Source organism: Peromyscus californicus, unplaced genomic scaffold, assembly GCF_007827085.1.
Source record: "Peromyscus californicus insignis strain IS unplaced genomic scaffold, ASM782708v3 Scaffold_13__1_contigs__length_99412109, whole genome shotgun sequence".
Taxonomy (NCBI): domain Eukaryota; kingdom Metazoa; phylum Chordata; class Mammalia; order Rodentia; family Cricetidae; genus Peromyscus; species Peromyscus californicus.
Genome location: NW_026294424.1, coordinates 24728666 through 24745582, shown reverse-complemented (window position 1 = coordinate 24745582; position 16917 = coordinate 24728666). Strand labels below are relative to the sequence as shown.

The 16917-nt window shown below is 45.2% G+C and overlaps 1 protein-coding gene across 9 annotated transcripts in view; it reads right to left on the bottom strand.

Annotated features, from left to right (window-relative positions):
• Positions 1-15683, bottom strand: part of Ehbp1 (EH domain binding protein 1) — a 288954-nt gene extending 273271 nt beyond the window's left edge. For 6 of the 9 annotated variants that reach the window (XM_052734710.1, XM_052734712.1, XM_052734716.1 and 3 more), the window contains exons 1-2: positions 15503-15682; positions 14286-14684 (exon numbers count right to left, since the gene is read on the bottom strand). In XM_052734710.1, the coding sequence (XP_052590670.1) occupies positions 14286-14389 (104 nt within the window). In that variant the 5' untranslated portion in view covers positions 14390-14684; positions 15503-15682. Of the gene's footprint in view, positions 1-14285; positions 14685-15502 lie in introns of all 9 variants that reach the window. The other 3 variants (XM_052734711.1, XM_052734717.1, XM_052734718.1) reach the window with 1 other exon arrangement.
• Positions 15684-16917: the final 1234 nt, after the last annotated feature.

The following is a 16917-nucleotide window of genomic DNA, read 5'->3' as shown; positions in this document are numbered from 1 at the left end:
CTGTCGCCAGCCTGACCGTCAGATAAGGACAGAGAGACCATGGTAACTTACTGAACGCACACTAAGTCAGATGCTATCCTAACCCTTCAGTGTTATTTCACCAGCCTCCCAAACAGCTCTGTCCTAGAACATGGATCACATGCCCACTTTGGAAAGCAGGTGCTAGGAGATTACTTGTTCATGCTCACACTGCCAGGAAATCACACACTTCGGACATACACAGAACTGAATCCTCCCCAAGGCTGTTGCAAAGCCTTGGCTTCCATTTACGCAGTTACTCTAAGATGCAGAGCAGAAATCAATGAACTTTTTGTTTTTCTGTTCTATAGCTACTTTGTGTTTTGTTGTTTGGTTTGGGTGGTTTTTTTTGTTTGTTTTTGTTTTGTTTAGTTGAAACAGGGTTTCACTCTGTAGCCTAGGCTGGCCTCAAACTCCTCCTGCCTCTGCCTCATGGTGTTAGGATTACTAGTGTAAGCCACTGTGCCCAGAGAAACTTTTTCTTAAAGGGTCAAATAGTAAAAACTTTAAACTGCAGCTAGCCAGTCTAGGGGGCAATGACTTAACTCTCATTATAGTATAAAAGGATCCACAGACAAATGTGAAAGAATTTACATGGCTGTACTTTAACAGCTAGAGGCAGCTTGACCCAGGCAGGCCAGAGTTAAACATTTGGATAAACACAGCTATGACCAACTTTGGCATAAAAAGGCTCCATTATGTGTCTTAAACGACCAATAACAATTGAATTTTGTGAAGTTGTACTTCACAGTGGATAAGCATTTAAAATCTGAATAAAGCATTACAAGTATCAATTCCAGGTTTTAGTGATCACTCCGAAGATCACTATTATAAAATTAGAAACAAGTTAGCAGCTTCAAGGCCGCTAGTAAATAACTCATGGGTGGAAGCACCTGCCACAAGCCTGAATACCTGGCTTGTTCCCCAGATCACAGTGGAGAGAGAACTGATTCCCAAAGTTGTCCATACACACACACATACACGCGCACATACACACACATGCACGCACACACATACACACACACACACACACACACAAATTTTTAAATTAAAATTTTTAGTACTGCTAAAAGTATACGTCTTTCAGGGCAGTTTATATGTCTCAGTGATTAGAAGCACAAAGCAAGCCCGAAGGCCTGAGTCCAATCCCCAGATCCCCAAGTGGAAATAGAGAACTGACTCCTAAAGTTTCCTCTGACCTTCACATGCATGCTACACACACACACACACACACACACACACACACACACACACACACACACACACGAGGGGGGGGGATAATAGTTGGATTTTTTTTTCAAGAAATAAGGTATATGAGTCACATGATTTACAACACGAAAAGTAATAAAAACTCTGCAGAATAGCACCCAGCCCTCCTTTGCCCAGTCTCTCTCCCTCACAGTAAGAACCTCCCTGTCCTAATCATTTCTCCCCCCGCTATTCTTGGTAACATCAAGAACCTTAACAAGAATCTGCCCCACATGTTAGACTCTAAATTTCCTGACCACCAAAAGGAAAAACGAAGTTGTCTCTCTACAGGACAAACAGATACAAGGGGTTCTTTTCAGATCCTTTTCTCCATTCCATCTCTGTCACCAGCTATTAACTGCCACACTTTAATAGTTACAGCCACAAGGAGGGCAGGAGCACCTCCAAGGTACAGGAGCAGACTTGTTCAAATACAGAAAGGAACTGTTCTAAAATTTAAAAAAAAGACACACACATGCTTACATTTTAAGATGCAGCAAATTAATGGCAAGTATATCAGGGATGTGTGCTCATGTTTTAACATTGATAACCATCTGTTCCAAGAGGACAGGCACCGGGCCTTCCAGGAGTGTCCACCACATCCTCCAGAAACTGAGCATCCCACTGATTCCTGCCTTCCATCTTTGGCCTGACTCCCTCCGTTACCTCCACCCAACAATTCTTCAGCGTCCTTAAGCTCTGCAAACCATAGTGCTCACCTTTCAGCAGTTACCTCACTTTTCCAGCCTCCGTCTACCGGTTCATAGCCATAGCCACTTCCACACCTACTCTCAATTCTCTTGTCCCTCTCTCCCTAGGCTGGACATTCCTAACAAAAGCATTGGCTAAGCCAACTCTGAAACTAACTGGGTTGAGATATGCAGTCTTGGTGTTTGCATCCCTCTAAATTCCAACCAAGTTTACAGGACCCCAAACAGCAGCAACCCTAGTTTCCCCAGTCCACTCATTCTCACTTTGACAATTTCACACCACTTCTCGCCTCAGATATTCCACAGCTGCTGGTAGTTCCGAATTCCACCCGAAGAAGGGGCTCCCGCGCCCTCACTGAGCCCAGCAGTGCCCCCCAGCAGTGCCCCTCACCAGTGCTCTTCTGCCCACATGCTGGGCCCCAGGCACTTGTAACCAAGTGCTCTTCTCTCTGCTTCTGCTTGTTAACCAGGCTCTGCACCAGTGTGTGTGCTAGGGCACTGCCCCGCCTACAGTCTCTCCATGCTAACCTCTCCCAGCACAGTATCATGCTTTCCTTGTCCAGCAACCACATCCCAAGCATGCTGGATACCCCCAGGTAAAAATAGACAGTTAACTCTGCCCTTTGTCCCTGCTTTGCCTCAGCAGAAACTCTCTACCAGCCTCACTGAACTCACTTCCTCCCCTGTAATCCAACGTTGTGAAGCTTTCATCCCCCAAATTCCCCTGAAATCAGTCTCCAGTGCCAACCTGTCAAATCCAAGGCTGTTCTGCTCACCCTCTTAGCAACAGTCGATGAAGCAATACTCCCTTTTTGGCTTTTTCTGTTTGAGCTCTAGGAAAACACACTTTCCTAATGCCCCTCTACTCCACTGCGCCTGTTTCAATCCCGAAATGTGACAGTGTCTCAAGCTCCAGACTTCAACTCTCTCCTCAATCTGGATGAAGGCCATAGGAAAATTCCCACAGTCCCACAGTTGTATTATCCCCACCCTCTTTTCTCCCATGGGTGAGACCCTTACAAATTAACTAATTAAGATCTTGATCCGAATGTCTCAAACTTCAAGAAACTTCAAACAGAAAACAAAAAAAAACACCTGACTGATTTCTCCCTCACACCAAACCTTTTCCTCATGTGCTCCATTCCTCTACAGTCGCCGCTCACCTACCACACTCACTTGCTCAGCCTACCAGCATGTTCTAGCCACTATACTTTCTACATATTTATTCCAAGCTGCACTAGCATATCATGTGTTAGACTCACTGAATTCTGCACTTAAACAAAAGTATTTCACTGTGTGTAAAAAGAGTAATTTACACCTTACTCTAGTATGATGGCAGTGGTGGGTTTGGGCATGTGTTTACACAAACAGCCATTTCTCCATAGAGCCACCAAAATAAATAAATAAATACAGGCCTTTACCATTGCTCCTCATTACCTCCTAGAACAGTACTACATACTTGAGTCACAGGACACGGAGGAATCAACCGGTACTGACCTGGCTAGCTTTCATAGCATTAGAGAGGTCTAAGCATGACACCAAGATGAAACCATTCAATGGTCTTGGCCCCGGCTGTGAACCACAAGCTACAATAATGAATGGCCTGGCAAGACACGTCCACTAGTACAAAAATGACTCAAATGATATGGGAATAAGCAGTCACTTCCTGATGGCATTTAAAGGCCAATGCCACAAAACAGAACCCACGCCTGGTTCACTGACTGGAACTAAAACCTGTGGCTGACTAGGTCAGAGGCCCTAGGGAGCCTAATACCATGACTCTGTGTTCTGGTTTGCTTTCTGTTGCTGTGATAAAACACTGACCAAAAGTAACTCAATGAAGATAGAAATTTGGCTTACAGGTTATAGCCCATCATTGAGGAAAGCCAAGACAGGAACTCCAGGCAAGAATCTGAAAGAAGGAACTAAAGCAGAAATCATCAGCTTACGGCCTTGCTCCAGACTCACATTTAGCTACCCTTCCTATACAGCCCAGGCCCGCCTGCCTAAGGCTGTGACCGCCCACAGTGGGCTGGGCCCTCCAACATCAGTGAGCAACTAAGAAAAAAGGCCTATGGCATAGCCACGGGCCAATCCGATAGAGGCAACTCTTTAACTGAGTTTCCCTCTCCAGGTTCTCTACTAAGACTAGCTATCATATGCTGCTAAATTAACATAGCAGTAAACTGATCACTAAGTTATTTTCCTGCTCATAGATCAGTGCATCTCTCAGGTCTCAAAAGAGAAGCTGCTTTTTGCAGGAGATGATGATTAATACAAAAACCCACAACTAGTCAAAATGCAGAGAACAATAGACTGTAGTGTGCTTAGCTCTACATGGGACATCTACATCAAACACACACACATACACACACACACACACACACACACACACACACACACACACAGCTCAGGGATCATCACAGAAGAGGGGGTAGAAACACTGTAAGAGCCATAGGTAGTAGATATCTACAGAAAAACATTACAGCACTGGACACGATAGAGCTGCTACACACACTAATTCACAGTGGCTGTGGTTCCTGCGTAAGATCTGCACAAGATCAAGCCAATCAAAACCCCAGGAAAAGGCTCACGAAGTCTTATCCCTGTCCAATGCATTACTGCCAATGCTGCTAGGAGAGCGAGAAAGACAGTTTTCTTCGGGTATTCAGTGCCTGAGAGGCTCCAATAGATGGGCCTACATCCATGCACACACAGGCCACACTAAGTGTACTCAATGGGTTTTAAAAACAAAGAGCACATGAAGTTGGGAGAGAAAAGTGGTGGGTGGATAGGGAAGGAATTGGAAGAGGGGGGAATGGGATAGATTTGATCAAAACACACACAAGTATATATAAAACTGTCAAACAATAAAATAAAAAAAATTAGAAAAAAAAGGGGGGACAAGAAATGCCAAAGAGGAAAAAAAAAAAAGAAATGCCAAAGAGCAGGAAGATCACAGGTTTGAGGCCAGCCTGGGACATAAACAGACCACACACACACACACACACACACACACACACACACACACACACACACACACGTTTTATTACCATTGGTTAATAAAGAAGCTGCTTTGGCCTATAGCAAGGCAGGTTAGGGCTAGGTGGGAAATCTAAGCAGAGATACAGGAGAAGGGCAGAGTCAGAAGCAGACTTCAGTCAGTCACCAAAGGAGCAAGATGTATTAGAACAAAGGTAAAGCCATGAGGCACATGATAATACATAGATTAACAGAAATGGGTTAATTTAAATAGTAGGAGCTAGTTAGTAGTAAGCCTGAGCAATAGGCCAAACAGTTTGTAATTAACAGAACAAAAGGGGTGGAGACAGAGAGGAAGAGGAGGGCTGTGGGAGAGAGTTGGGGAGAGGTAGAGCCTGCGTCCTTGAGCCATTTCTCACCACCATTACACCATATGGCCTACTGTAGCTTTCAAAGTGACATTCCAGCTTCTACGTTTACTGATGGCAGAGTGTATTCTGCAAAGTATTCAAGACAATATTTTGAAAATGTAAAGCAGATTAAATCTCCCAATCTTCCAATGGTTTCACACCACACTTTTTAACAAGGCTCTCACACCTGCCCCTTTTATCACTGTTCACAATTCTCCAGACAGACCTTTCCAGGTGCCCCAAAACTGCATCACACAATTCCAATTAATTTGTTTTTCTTTTCCAAACTTATCTCAAAAGGTCTTTACATCAGGTTCCTGTAAAACTGTATCACTCTATTAGTCAATACAGAAATGCCCACTTGAGCCACCCAGAGAAGTCGGCCTGAAACAAATACTCCTTGATATAATTTGGCTTTTATAAATGAAACTTAATACTTAAAGTATGTTTAGCCTTCTGTGTCCAATGAGAAAACTAAACTGTTGTCAGAGCAGTATCAAACTTAAACAGTGAGAAGAACTAGTTTTTATTTTTCAAGTCCTAAGGTGAAAAGGGTTGTAAAGATGTGTGAAATACTGGAGCAACTGAAGAGTTACTTTCAAGGACATACATATATCTTTTCCTACTTCTTGAATTTTGAACCATGTAATTTCATTACATATTTAAAATGGAAATGATAGGGCTAGGGAGACAGCTCAGCTGTTAAAGTGACTATCATACAAGCATGTGAACCTGAGTTCAGTCCTCAAAACCCACATAAAAAAGCCAGATGTGGAATGTACACTTGTAATCCCAGATCTGGGAAGGCAGGGACAGATGGTTCCCTAGGGCTCAATGGCCAGCCAGTCTAGTCTAATCCACAAGTTCCAGGCAAAGTGAGAGACCTGTCTCAAAAAACAGCAACAAAAACAAGGTGGATAACACCTGAAGAACAATAATTATAATCGAGTTTGACCTTGGGCCTCCATCCATGTACCTATGCACACACACACACACACACACACACACACACACACACACACACACCACAAAGAATACACATTTTAGAGGATAGGGAGATGGCTCAGTAACATGCCTACCATGCAAGAACGTTAACCTGAGTTTCCGCCCTTAACACCCCCATAAAAAAGCCAAGTGTGATGGCACATCTGTAACTCTAGCCCTGGGGCAGGTGTGGAGGACACATCTGTAACTCTAGCCCTGGGGCAGGTGTGGGGGGCACATTTGTAACTCTAGCTCTGGAACAGGTGTGGGGGCACATCTGTAACTCTAATCTTGTGACAGGTGTGAAGAACATCTGCAACACTAGCACTGGGACAGGTATGGGGCACAACTGTAACTCTAGCCCTGGGACAGGTGTGGAGTACATCGGTAACTCTAGCTAGCACTGGGACAGGTGTGGGGGCACATCTGTAACTCTAGGAATGGGGCAGATTGGGGCACATCTGTATGTAACTCTAGCACTGGGGCAGGTGTGGGGGCACATCTGTAATTCTAGCCCTGGGACAGATGTAGGGGCACATCTGTAACTCTAGCACTGGGATATAACTCTAGCCCTGGGGCAGGTGTGGGGCACATCTGTAATTCTAGCCCTGGGACAGATGTAGGGGCACATCTGTAACTCTAGCCCTGGGACAGGTGTGGGGGCACATCTGTAACTCTAGCCCTGGGACAGGTGTGGGGGCACATCTGTAACTCTAGCACTGGGATAGATGTGGAGCACATCTGTAACTCTAGCCCTGGAACAGATGCAGAGCACATCTGTAACTCTAGCCCTGGGACAGGGGAGAGGGATGGAGATAATATAATCCCCGTGCTCCATGGCCAGCTAGTCTGTTTTGTGAGCTTGGGGCTTAGTGATAGACCCGTTCTCATAAAACCACCAGCCTCCTCAGGAACGCTCACACATGTGCATACACATCCACATGTACATGTGCACACATACACAATCATGCATTCGTACATATATACACAAAAAGAACATTTTAATCAGTCATATTTATAAAAAACAAGAAAATGAATTTGTATATGACATTGAAAACAAAGAACAATAAATGTTTGACTCTAGGACTCTAGAGAACAGCTTTTGATTACTCTTTGGTCCTCCAAAGTAAGAATTAGACGAACTATAAACCCATAGATAAAATGTTGTTCACATATAGAGATGATGGAGAGAAATATACACAAAGTATGTGTTCACATATAATAGTTCATGTCAGATATTAAAGAGCTCTCACCAGAATTTAATTCTTCAACCTAGATAAATTAACACCCTATCTATACTCTGCCAACTTTAAACAGTTTCCTTAAGCACCTGTGTAGCCATACATAAGAACTCATATAGTGACGGTGCCTTTCAGAAATCCACAGGTGTGCAGACAGCTAAAGAACACAACAGGAAGTAAGAGGAAAATGACAGCAGAGTCCCTGCTTTCAAACTCATTTCCAGTGGCCAGTCTTGCCAAGAGGTTCATCACCTAAACCAAGATTAATAACTGAATGACCCAGGGCCACAATGAAAGAGGGCAGACCCCCCCATCTCCAAACTCACCACTGCCTCTGTGGCAATCAAGGTGTGGCAAGGAGAAGGCAGGGAGACTGTTCTCTCAGACAAATGGAAGTCCTTCTGTTTTCAGTTCCTGACCTAAGTCCCAGTAGCAGTCCACTACACTCTCAGAGTCTGGACCCTGTTGAGACCAGCTGATCACAAGTCAGAGCAAAGGCCCAGCACTTTCAAAGGTCAATAAAGAGAAAGGAAGTTGGGAGAACAGAAAGCCCAGAACTTTGCTCTACAGAATCCAGTCTGGTCAAGGGTGAAGTCCTGCATCTGCTTGTGGACTAGACCTGCAAAACAGATGGGCTCATTTTACACTCATCCTCCTCTGTCAGGTACATACCCTGTGGGCAGGACCAGAGAACACAGGAAATGCTTCTCCACTCCTTAGTCACAGAAATACTACATCCTCCTTTAGAAAGTGCACCCTACATTCCCATTAACCTCTTCCATCAACACATCGTGCCTTTCCTGAAGCCCATCCCACTTACTACCTTCATTCCAGTGATTTGCAAATACTTGCAGAAGACAGTTTATTTTTCATGTACTTTACCTTAGAGTCAAGAATGGTCCTGAAAGTATTGATCTTAAAATACCGTTCCTTAAATTGTATATACCATGGATTTTGTTAAAATGTGATTGTAATTTGGTGGCTCTGGTTCTTGGGTATTGCAAATGCCTGAGTCTCGGGAAGATTTTTAAGTAGCAAGGTTCTAAAAAGCAATGGCACCTACATACACAGATCACCACCCCACAAAGTCCTAATGGAATATCATTTTTCTTTGCACAGTTTATTCTTTCTTTAATTTACACCATACTTTTCTTCTTTTCCTCTCTACAGCTATAATTCATCTTTCATGCCAGTTGCTTTTTTAAATAAATAAATGTATTTATTTTACATCCTGGTCTGAGTTTCCTCTATCTCCTCCCCTGCCACTCCTTCCCCCAACCTCCCTCTGTTCCAACTCCCCAATCTACCTCTCCTCTGTTTCTGTTTAGGAAGGGGAAGGTCTTCCATGAGTATCAACAAAACATGGCATATCAAGTTGTAGTTAAACTACGCACCTCCCCATGTATTAAAGCTGGGTAAGGTGACCCAGTATGAAGAGTAGGGTCCCCAAAGCCTGTAAAAGAGTTGGAGGCAGCGCCTGTTCCTGCTGTTGGGAGTCCCACAAGAGGACCAGGCTACACAACTGTCACACACAGAGTGCCCAGGTCAGTCCCAGGCAGGCTTCCTGGGTGTCGTCGGCTCAGTCTCTGTGAGCCCCTAAGCCCAGGCTAGTTGATTCTGGGACTTTTTTTCATGCCACTTGCTTTTATTTGATCTGCATCTCCAAATTTCCGTTCTCTACTTTCTTCTTCCATAGCTCCAAATATCCAAAATTATAAAAGTAATACAGCTGAATGGTAGAGAGCACTTGTTTATCATGCACAAGGACCAGAGTTTAATCCCTACACTGCAAAAAATAAATAAATGAATAAATAGTAAATAAAAGGTAAACGTGGCTAATAAAAATGTTCTCACAGTATGTTCAAGTCTATTTTTATATGCTTTAAACAGATTTTAAATTCAGTACACACATAAAATAATTTGAGTTCTGGCAAGTATTTAAATGAGAATGAAAAAAAAAAAAAGAAGACTACTTACTAAAGGATATGAGTTTAGAAATTGGGCCTGATTTGTATTTTCACAAGGACTCTAAGAAAAGTAAGGCAAAAGGAATGTTAACTAAAAATGATTACAATCAATTTTTACATAATGAAAATACTTTAAAGTTCTACTTAAGGATCCACTTACAAATAAAATTCCTATTAGCAAATAGATATGTTATTCCACGGGCACTATCACCTTGTTAGTTTTCAACTATATTTTTACTAAACATTTAGTTTTTTGTTACTTTATGTGCATGAATGCTTGCCTGCATGTCTGTACACCACCTGTGTATCTGGTGCATATGAGGGTCAGAAGGCAATGGATCCCCTGGAGCTGAAGTTACAGCTGGCTGTGAGTTCCATGTGGGTGCTGGGGACCAAACCAGCATCCTCTGCAGCACCAGTGGCAAGTACTCCCAGCCACTGAGCCATCTCCCAGCCACTGAGCCATATTTTTAAATGAAAGCAAGAGAGATTTCACAGTATGGTACTGTACATCTGAAAATTACAGAGCATTCAAATGCCTCTAGTATAAAGTCCACATGTAATCATAGACTGATTTGAAGGCTAGACCCTTAATGACCATAACTAACCGTAATCAAGCTATCTACTCAACTAATATAGCCGGATTTTCACTAGGGCATTTGCCTTAAGATGTGTTAACAATGGCTTAAATGCTGCCCAAGCTTAGAACATAAAGGATGCTACTACAGATTATGAGGAAGAAACTGATTTCTTTTTCTTTTTCAGTAGAGGTTAATATTTAAAGAAAGGTTCTCACTCCTCTAGAACAAGATGGCCTTAACTTCAGGGTGACCTTCCTGTTGCAGCTTCCCTGGTGACCAGATTACAGGTGCAAGCCACCATGACCCACAAGAAATGATTTTGTTTGTTTGTTTGTTTTTTGTTTGTTTGTTTGTTTGAAACAGGGTGTCATGTAAGCCCCATACTGACCTCCAGTTGGCTCTGTAATAGAGGCTGCCCTGAACTCATCTTCCTGCCTCAACCTTTCAAGTCCTAAGACTCTAGGTGTGTACCACCGAAACCAGCAAGAAACTCATTTTCTTTTAACTGAAAAAGAACATGAATATTCCATGCAGTTAAGAGATGAGATTCATGGGAACCCCAAACTCTCCACTGACGGAAGGCAAGGCCCTACTGATGAAAACAACATCTACACAACTCACTGAACAGAGAAGTGGAGCTGGACCTAGAGTCTTCACCCCTAACAGCTAGAATTCTTGGTATCAGAAGGTATTTTGCACACTAACACAAGAGTAACTTAAACACCAACCCAGCTACAAGCCCTTGATCTACAATCGTGTCCTCTAGTGCAATGGTGGCACAAAGCTTGTTGGAGTAACCAACCAATATCTGATTTAAGGCCCACTCCAGGAGATGGAACCCGTACTCAACACTGCTTGGGTACCAAGAACCTGAGACTAAATGGCCAGGGACCTAAGGGACAGCCAAACACTACCAGTCTCCTAAAGCAGAGTAGCAATAAAATGACTTCTAACAACATTCTGCTGTACTCATAGACCAGTGCCTTGCTCAGCCATCCTCAGAAAAGCTTCCTCCTGTAGCAGTCAGGAACAAATATAGAGACCTCAACAAGACAATATGAGAGACCTATGGAATACTCAACCGTAGTAAAGAAGATGTCTCCATCAAATTCCTCCCCTCAGGGCTCAGGGAACCCAGCTGAAGAGGAAGCAGAGTGCAAAAGCCAGGGGGAGGAAAACAAGGAAATAAGGCCTGTGAAACACAGCAGGACTAAGTTCAGTTAAACTTAAGGCAGGACGCACAGGGCCTGCAGAGGTCTGCACCACAGATGGTCCTAGAGCTGAGAGGATAAATGTGCAAATGCCCCCATCCCTAACCCAGAAGATGTCTCCAGTAGACAACCACTTGCAAATGGAAAACTTCCTCTCCAAAGGAGTCTCACTGGGGAAACAGACTACTCCGAAGGGGCTGTAAGCTCAACGGTAGATGGGCAACAGAAAACAACAGCATCTTTGGAGGTTCCTGTCTCATGTCATATCAGGGCTTTTTTTTTTCTTTAGTTGTCATTTTGACTTTCATTTTATTTATTTTTATCAATTTTTTTGTTTTTTTTACTCTTCAGGTTTTGCGTATATATTATGGCTTCCGACTTTGTATTTTTATGGGAATCCTGAATGTTCGAACGAGTGTGTGTCTGCGTGTTTCTGCCTCTCTGTTTCCTGTGCCTTTTCTCGGGCTCTCTTCCTTCCGTTTGTTTGTACTGTTTTATCTCATCAGCTGGTTTTCTAAGGAGAGCTAGAAAGGGTGTGAATCCAGACAGGAGGAACTGGAAGGAGTAGAGGGAGGGGAAACCATGAACAGAACATAGAGTATGGGGGAAAGCTACTTACAATAAAGAAAACAACAAAAAGAAATGAGATTCAAGTCAAGTATGGGGGCTCACACCTATAATCCTAGAACTAGCGGGCAGAGGCTGAGGAATCTCTGTGAGTTTGAAGCCAGCCTGGTCTGACAGTGATTCAAATTAGATTCACGGTAGCTGTTCCCAGGATACTACCAAGTTAAGAATCGGATGCATCAGGACCACCCTCCTTGTTAGTAGAGACCCAGCCTTTACGGGCAGAAGCCTGGTGCCAATCTAACCCTTTCACCACTCTTCCCTGTTCCTCAACTGAAATGGCCATCAAGTCCCATCGATTCTCTCCACGCCCTCTGCACTGGCGAGTCCTCCTCACTCCTTTTCCACCTCACCTGCTCAACAGCTACCCCGACATCACTGCCTCCGTCACCCACCCTCTCATCTAGGATCCGTATTCCACACCACAGTCCTGGTAATTTCCTAATTACAAACCAAAACGTTTCTCCATCTCAAAACTTCCAGTGACCCCGTCACTGACGCTCTAAGACCCAAGCTATTTATACGAACGTATGACTGTCTATGATTTGAGTCTTTCCAGGCTTTCAAATGCCCTATCACACTATAATCCCCTCAGGGTTGGAATTTATATCCCAAACTGGCCTCAAACTCGATATCCTCCTGCCTCAGCCTAAGCTATAATTACAGGTAGGTGTGTACCAGTCCACCCGGGCCTCATGCTACACTTAAAGCCTCATGATATCAAACCTTACTACTTGAATTCCCAGCATGCATCCGGCTATAGGTTGTCTAAACACAGAGAATTTCTAATGTTCTTCGCTCCTTCCTCTCTGCTGGCTGAACAGTTACTATGCTTCTCTGAGATTCAGCCTGCAGCTGGAGAGATGGCGCAAGCGTGAGAACCTGAACTCACTCCCCAGCACAAAAGCAGCCGCAGTGGCATACTGTCTGTGAGTCTATTACTGGGGAGGTTGAGAGAGACGATCCCTAAGGCGTACTGGCTGGCCAGACTACCCTAATAAAAAAAAAATGCAAAAAAAAAAAAAAATTAACTGAAAAATAATAAAACTCAGCTTGGATCCCAGGAAAGCAACTGAAGACACCACCCCTTACCCTTACTAGTATTATTCTTGTTTCCTACTCTGTGAACTCTATAGATAACACTGATATTTAATGGGCACTTACTATGTCCCTGCTACTGTTCTAATCATGTTACAGAATTAAGTGATTTAATCTTTGGGAACTGAATTACAGAGAAGTAACATCCTTAGTTTGGCCAACTGGGTGGAAACCCTAAAACATATATATTTGCATTCCTGTATCTATCACATCGAGTTTACTTATATCAATGTCTTACTCTGCCCTGTACGCTCCTTGAGGGCAGGGAGGATGCCATCTGTCTCTAAATATATGCTAGACATTGCATATATTTCTTGAACTGATTTTAAAATGATGTCCTAACGAACTCAAGATAAAACTAAGAAGGCAAGGATGAAGCAAGCTATTTTCTTTAGCAAAGAAAAGGGTGTTAGAAAGAGAGCTTATTACCAACATGAGATTACAGTCCTTGATGAAATGGACTTATTTTGTGGTAATAGTGCTTAATAGCTATAATAAATCAAAACTCAAAGGACCATTTGCTTAAGATTAACTTTTTTCCCCTCACTAAGTAAGAATTCTTGTTTCTTATCATTCACAGCAGTAAAAGAAAGCACTAAATTTACTTTGCTCAAATGGAAAAAGGCAAATCATAGACCACTGCTACTAATTGCTTCCTTAAATCCTGCCAAGAAATGTATCCCATTAGGCAATTAGAAAGAAAATACAGTTGCCTGACTAAGCATTTCACAAAAGAATTTCTAAGGTTGTGTAGACTGGCATTCCATTATTCAAATACTGAAAAAAAATCCTCTAAATATAAACGAAAAATAAGAACAAAATAAAACCACCAGCCTATACAATATAAACTTCTATATTAAGATACATATGTTAGATTAAAGCATGCGCATAACCATCTTCATTTAAAGTTATAAGACTAAAGCTATTCTTACACTGAAGATAAACGACCCTAGGACTCAAACTTCGGTCCTCAGGTGTGTTCTCAGCTGTAGTCCTCTGAGATACTCTGAAATAGAGTAACTAAAATCCACAGGGACAGCACCAGCAGCAACAGCACGCACACAGTACTTGTTAGAGTCATCTGCTCCCTGCCTAGCTTCTAAATATTTGTGTATCACTGAAAGGTAAATCTGCTACCAAGAGACCCAACGTTCAAGCAACAGCGTGTTTTGGCACAAGTCATCAACCTCTACCCCACCCCATCTTACCATTTCTTTGTACATTCAACCATCAGCTCCTGGTAGGAGGCCACAAACTGGAACTTGGACGCATGTTTTCCCACTCGCTGCAGTCTCTTCCAAACTGAAGCCATGGTGATGGGCCAGGAGACTGGAACCGTTCTGGATTAGCAACACAGCAGCCTTAATAAAGCAGAGGGTCCGAAGCACAAGAGCTTTGCATATATGTCTGTACTTTCAAAACAGAAAAAAGCTAGGACTTGAAACGATGCTTGGAGTCCATAAGTCTTCTCCCTGTTTCACAGGGTAAATCCTATCTTAGATGAGTGGTCCAGTCGGGAACCGTTGATAGACATGACACGGTGAGTGAGAGGAGCTTCCCTCATGGAGACATCACCACTCCACCTCTATGACGTGTGTGCTGGAGAACTGAAAAGCAAAACACAGACAAAAAGAGAGAGCATGAGGACAGAAGCCTAAGAAGTGTTAGATAAGACTGCAACAGCCTCTGCTATCTGTATGTGTCTCAAACAATGAAACAAAACACCGGCCTCCAAAGCCAGTAACATCAAGGATGCAAGATACCGAGGAAGAAATGACAAATCCCACCGAAGACAGGCAGATACACCAGGCTGTCAGCACCAACAATCGGGAGCTGCCAGCCCAGCCGGGCCCTGCCTTCCCTGCCTAGCATCACGGAAGGGAGAACAGGGCGGGAAAGTCGGGGATGCTGATTAATGTCCACCACCAGTCAGAGGGAGGAGTGGAGTATTTTTAAATAAACTTTATTTCTCAGCCGACAATTAACAGCCTCGAGTCTCAGAATATGTGCTTAGAACAAACTGGGGTGCAGGGAGAAACGCTGGCTCAGTAGGAGAGGGAAATGGATGGAGAACTAGAGTGGAGGGAAACCTCGCGGCAGAGGGAGGGCAAGGTCCCAGCTCCCGGCCACTCTGCTTCCCCTTCACCTTGGCTGCCAGGAGGAGGGGAATGGAAACTCGTGCCTGGGCTTGAAGCAATGGCCAGCCGGGCCAGCGGGCAGTGCGGGGTGCGGTGCCTCCCTCCCCCATCAGGAGCAGCCGGCCCAAGCCTCGTCTCCTCACGCACCGAGTGCAGACCCCTGCCTCTCTCCGCAGAGACAGGCGTTGCCAGCCGCCGTCCCTGTCACCCAGACGCTGCCGGTGGACCCCCAGCCCGGTCCCCGAGCCCCGGCCCCTCCGCTCGCCCACTCTAAGCCCTCCTCACACCTCTAATCCCGCTGTCCCCTCCTCAGAGCCGCTCCTCCGTCGCCGCCGCAGCAGCCGCTGCCACCGAGTCCTCCATCCCCGCTGGAGCCGCGTGGAACAGCGAAGCCCGGCGCGGCGCTCGCGGGAGCCGGGGTCTGCAGCCTCCCGGGTGGACGACGCCCGCCCCCTCCCGGCGCAGCGCCCTGCGACCGTCCCCCGTCCCCCGCCCCCCGAGCCAGCCCTGCCTCAGCCGCGGCTCAGCGCCCAGAGCCCCCTCCCCCGCCTTCCTCGGCCGCCACCACCATCATTACCTCCCCCGCCGCACCTCTCACACTAACCCTACCCACAGCGGCTCAACCTCTGTCCGCGCCGCCGCCATTGGCTGAAGCTGAGCGGGCCCCGCCTCCCTGGAGGGCGGGCCTTAGGGCTGGAGGGGCTCTTCATTGGCAGATCCTCGTGCCCGTCACCCGGGCTCCACCCCTAGCCCGCGGGGTGTTTTTTCTTGAGGTGGAACCCGCCGGGTCTACCCTCCTTTTCTTAAAAAAAATAAATAAATAAAATGGAAATCACGAAGGACGATCCCGCCCATTCCCTTGAATGGTTGAGAGAGGGCAGCAGGAGGAGTAAGGAGTGTTTATAGTGAACTGGAGAGCGATAGAGGAAGGTGGCTGTCCGTCAAAGGCGCCGTGGCTGCCGGGCGGGGTTTCTGGCTCCAGCTGTAGGAACGGAGCTTGGTCTGGTTCTAGCGGCGGCCAGGGACCCCGAGGTGCTGTGTTTTTTCTCCTCTTCTCTCCCATCCCCACCCAGGACCTGGGCGCTCCTCTCCTGTGTCTCTAGCAGCCAGCGATTTTGCACACACAGCCCTTATTTCACTCTATTCTTTCCCAGTTTTTCCTTGACCTTGCAGGCCCCCGCCCCGGGTTCAAGGCCGTCCACAGTAAGATTCATTAAGCTGAGCTGGACATAAAATGTTTACAGTACAGTTTCTTCTTGTTCTCATTCTCAGCATTTCTTTGAATCTTGCATTCCCGTGTTCGTTTGCGGTCTCATTATCCCTCCGGTATGAGCTGTGGGTGGATTTGGGAGTGGTTGACTATGTTAAAAGGGTGGTTAAAGGCAAGGGAGAGGAGTGGTGTTTAGTCCTATTGAGTAAAGTCTCTGGCAGCTCAGGATGGCCTGGAACTCTGTTGTAGCCCAGGGCTGGCCTTGAACTATGACCCTTCTGCCTCTGCTGTGCCTCCTGAGTGCTGGGATTATAGGAGTGCGCCAGCCCAAACGGATTTTTGTTTGTTTTGTTTAGATAGTGTCTGGCTATACATCCAGAGGTTAGCCCCGAACTCATGATCTTCCTGCTTCAACCTTCAGGGTGCTGAGACTTCTGGGATCTCAGGTGTGCATCCCTGTGATCGCAGGTGTGAAGCACTGCCTAGCTCTAA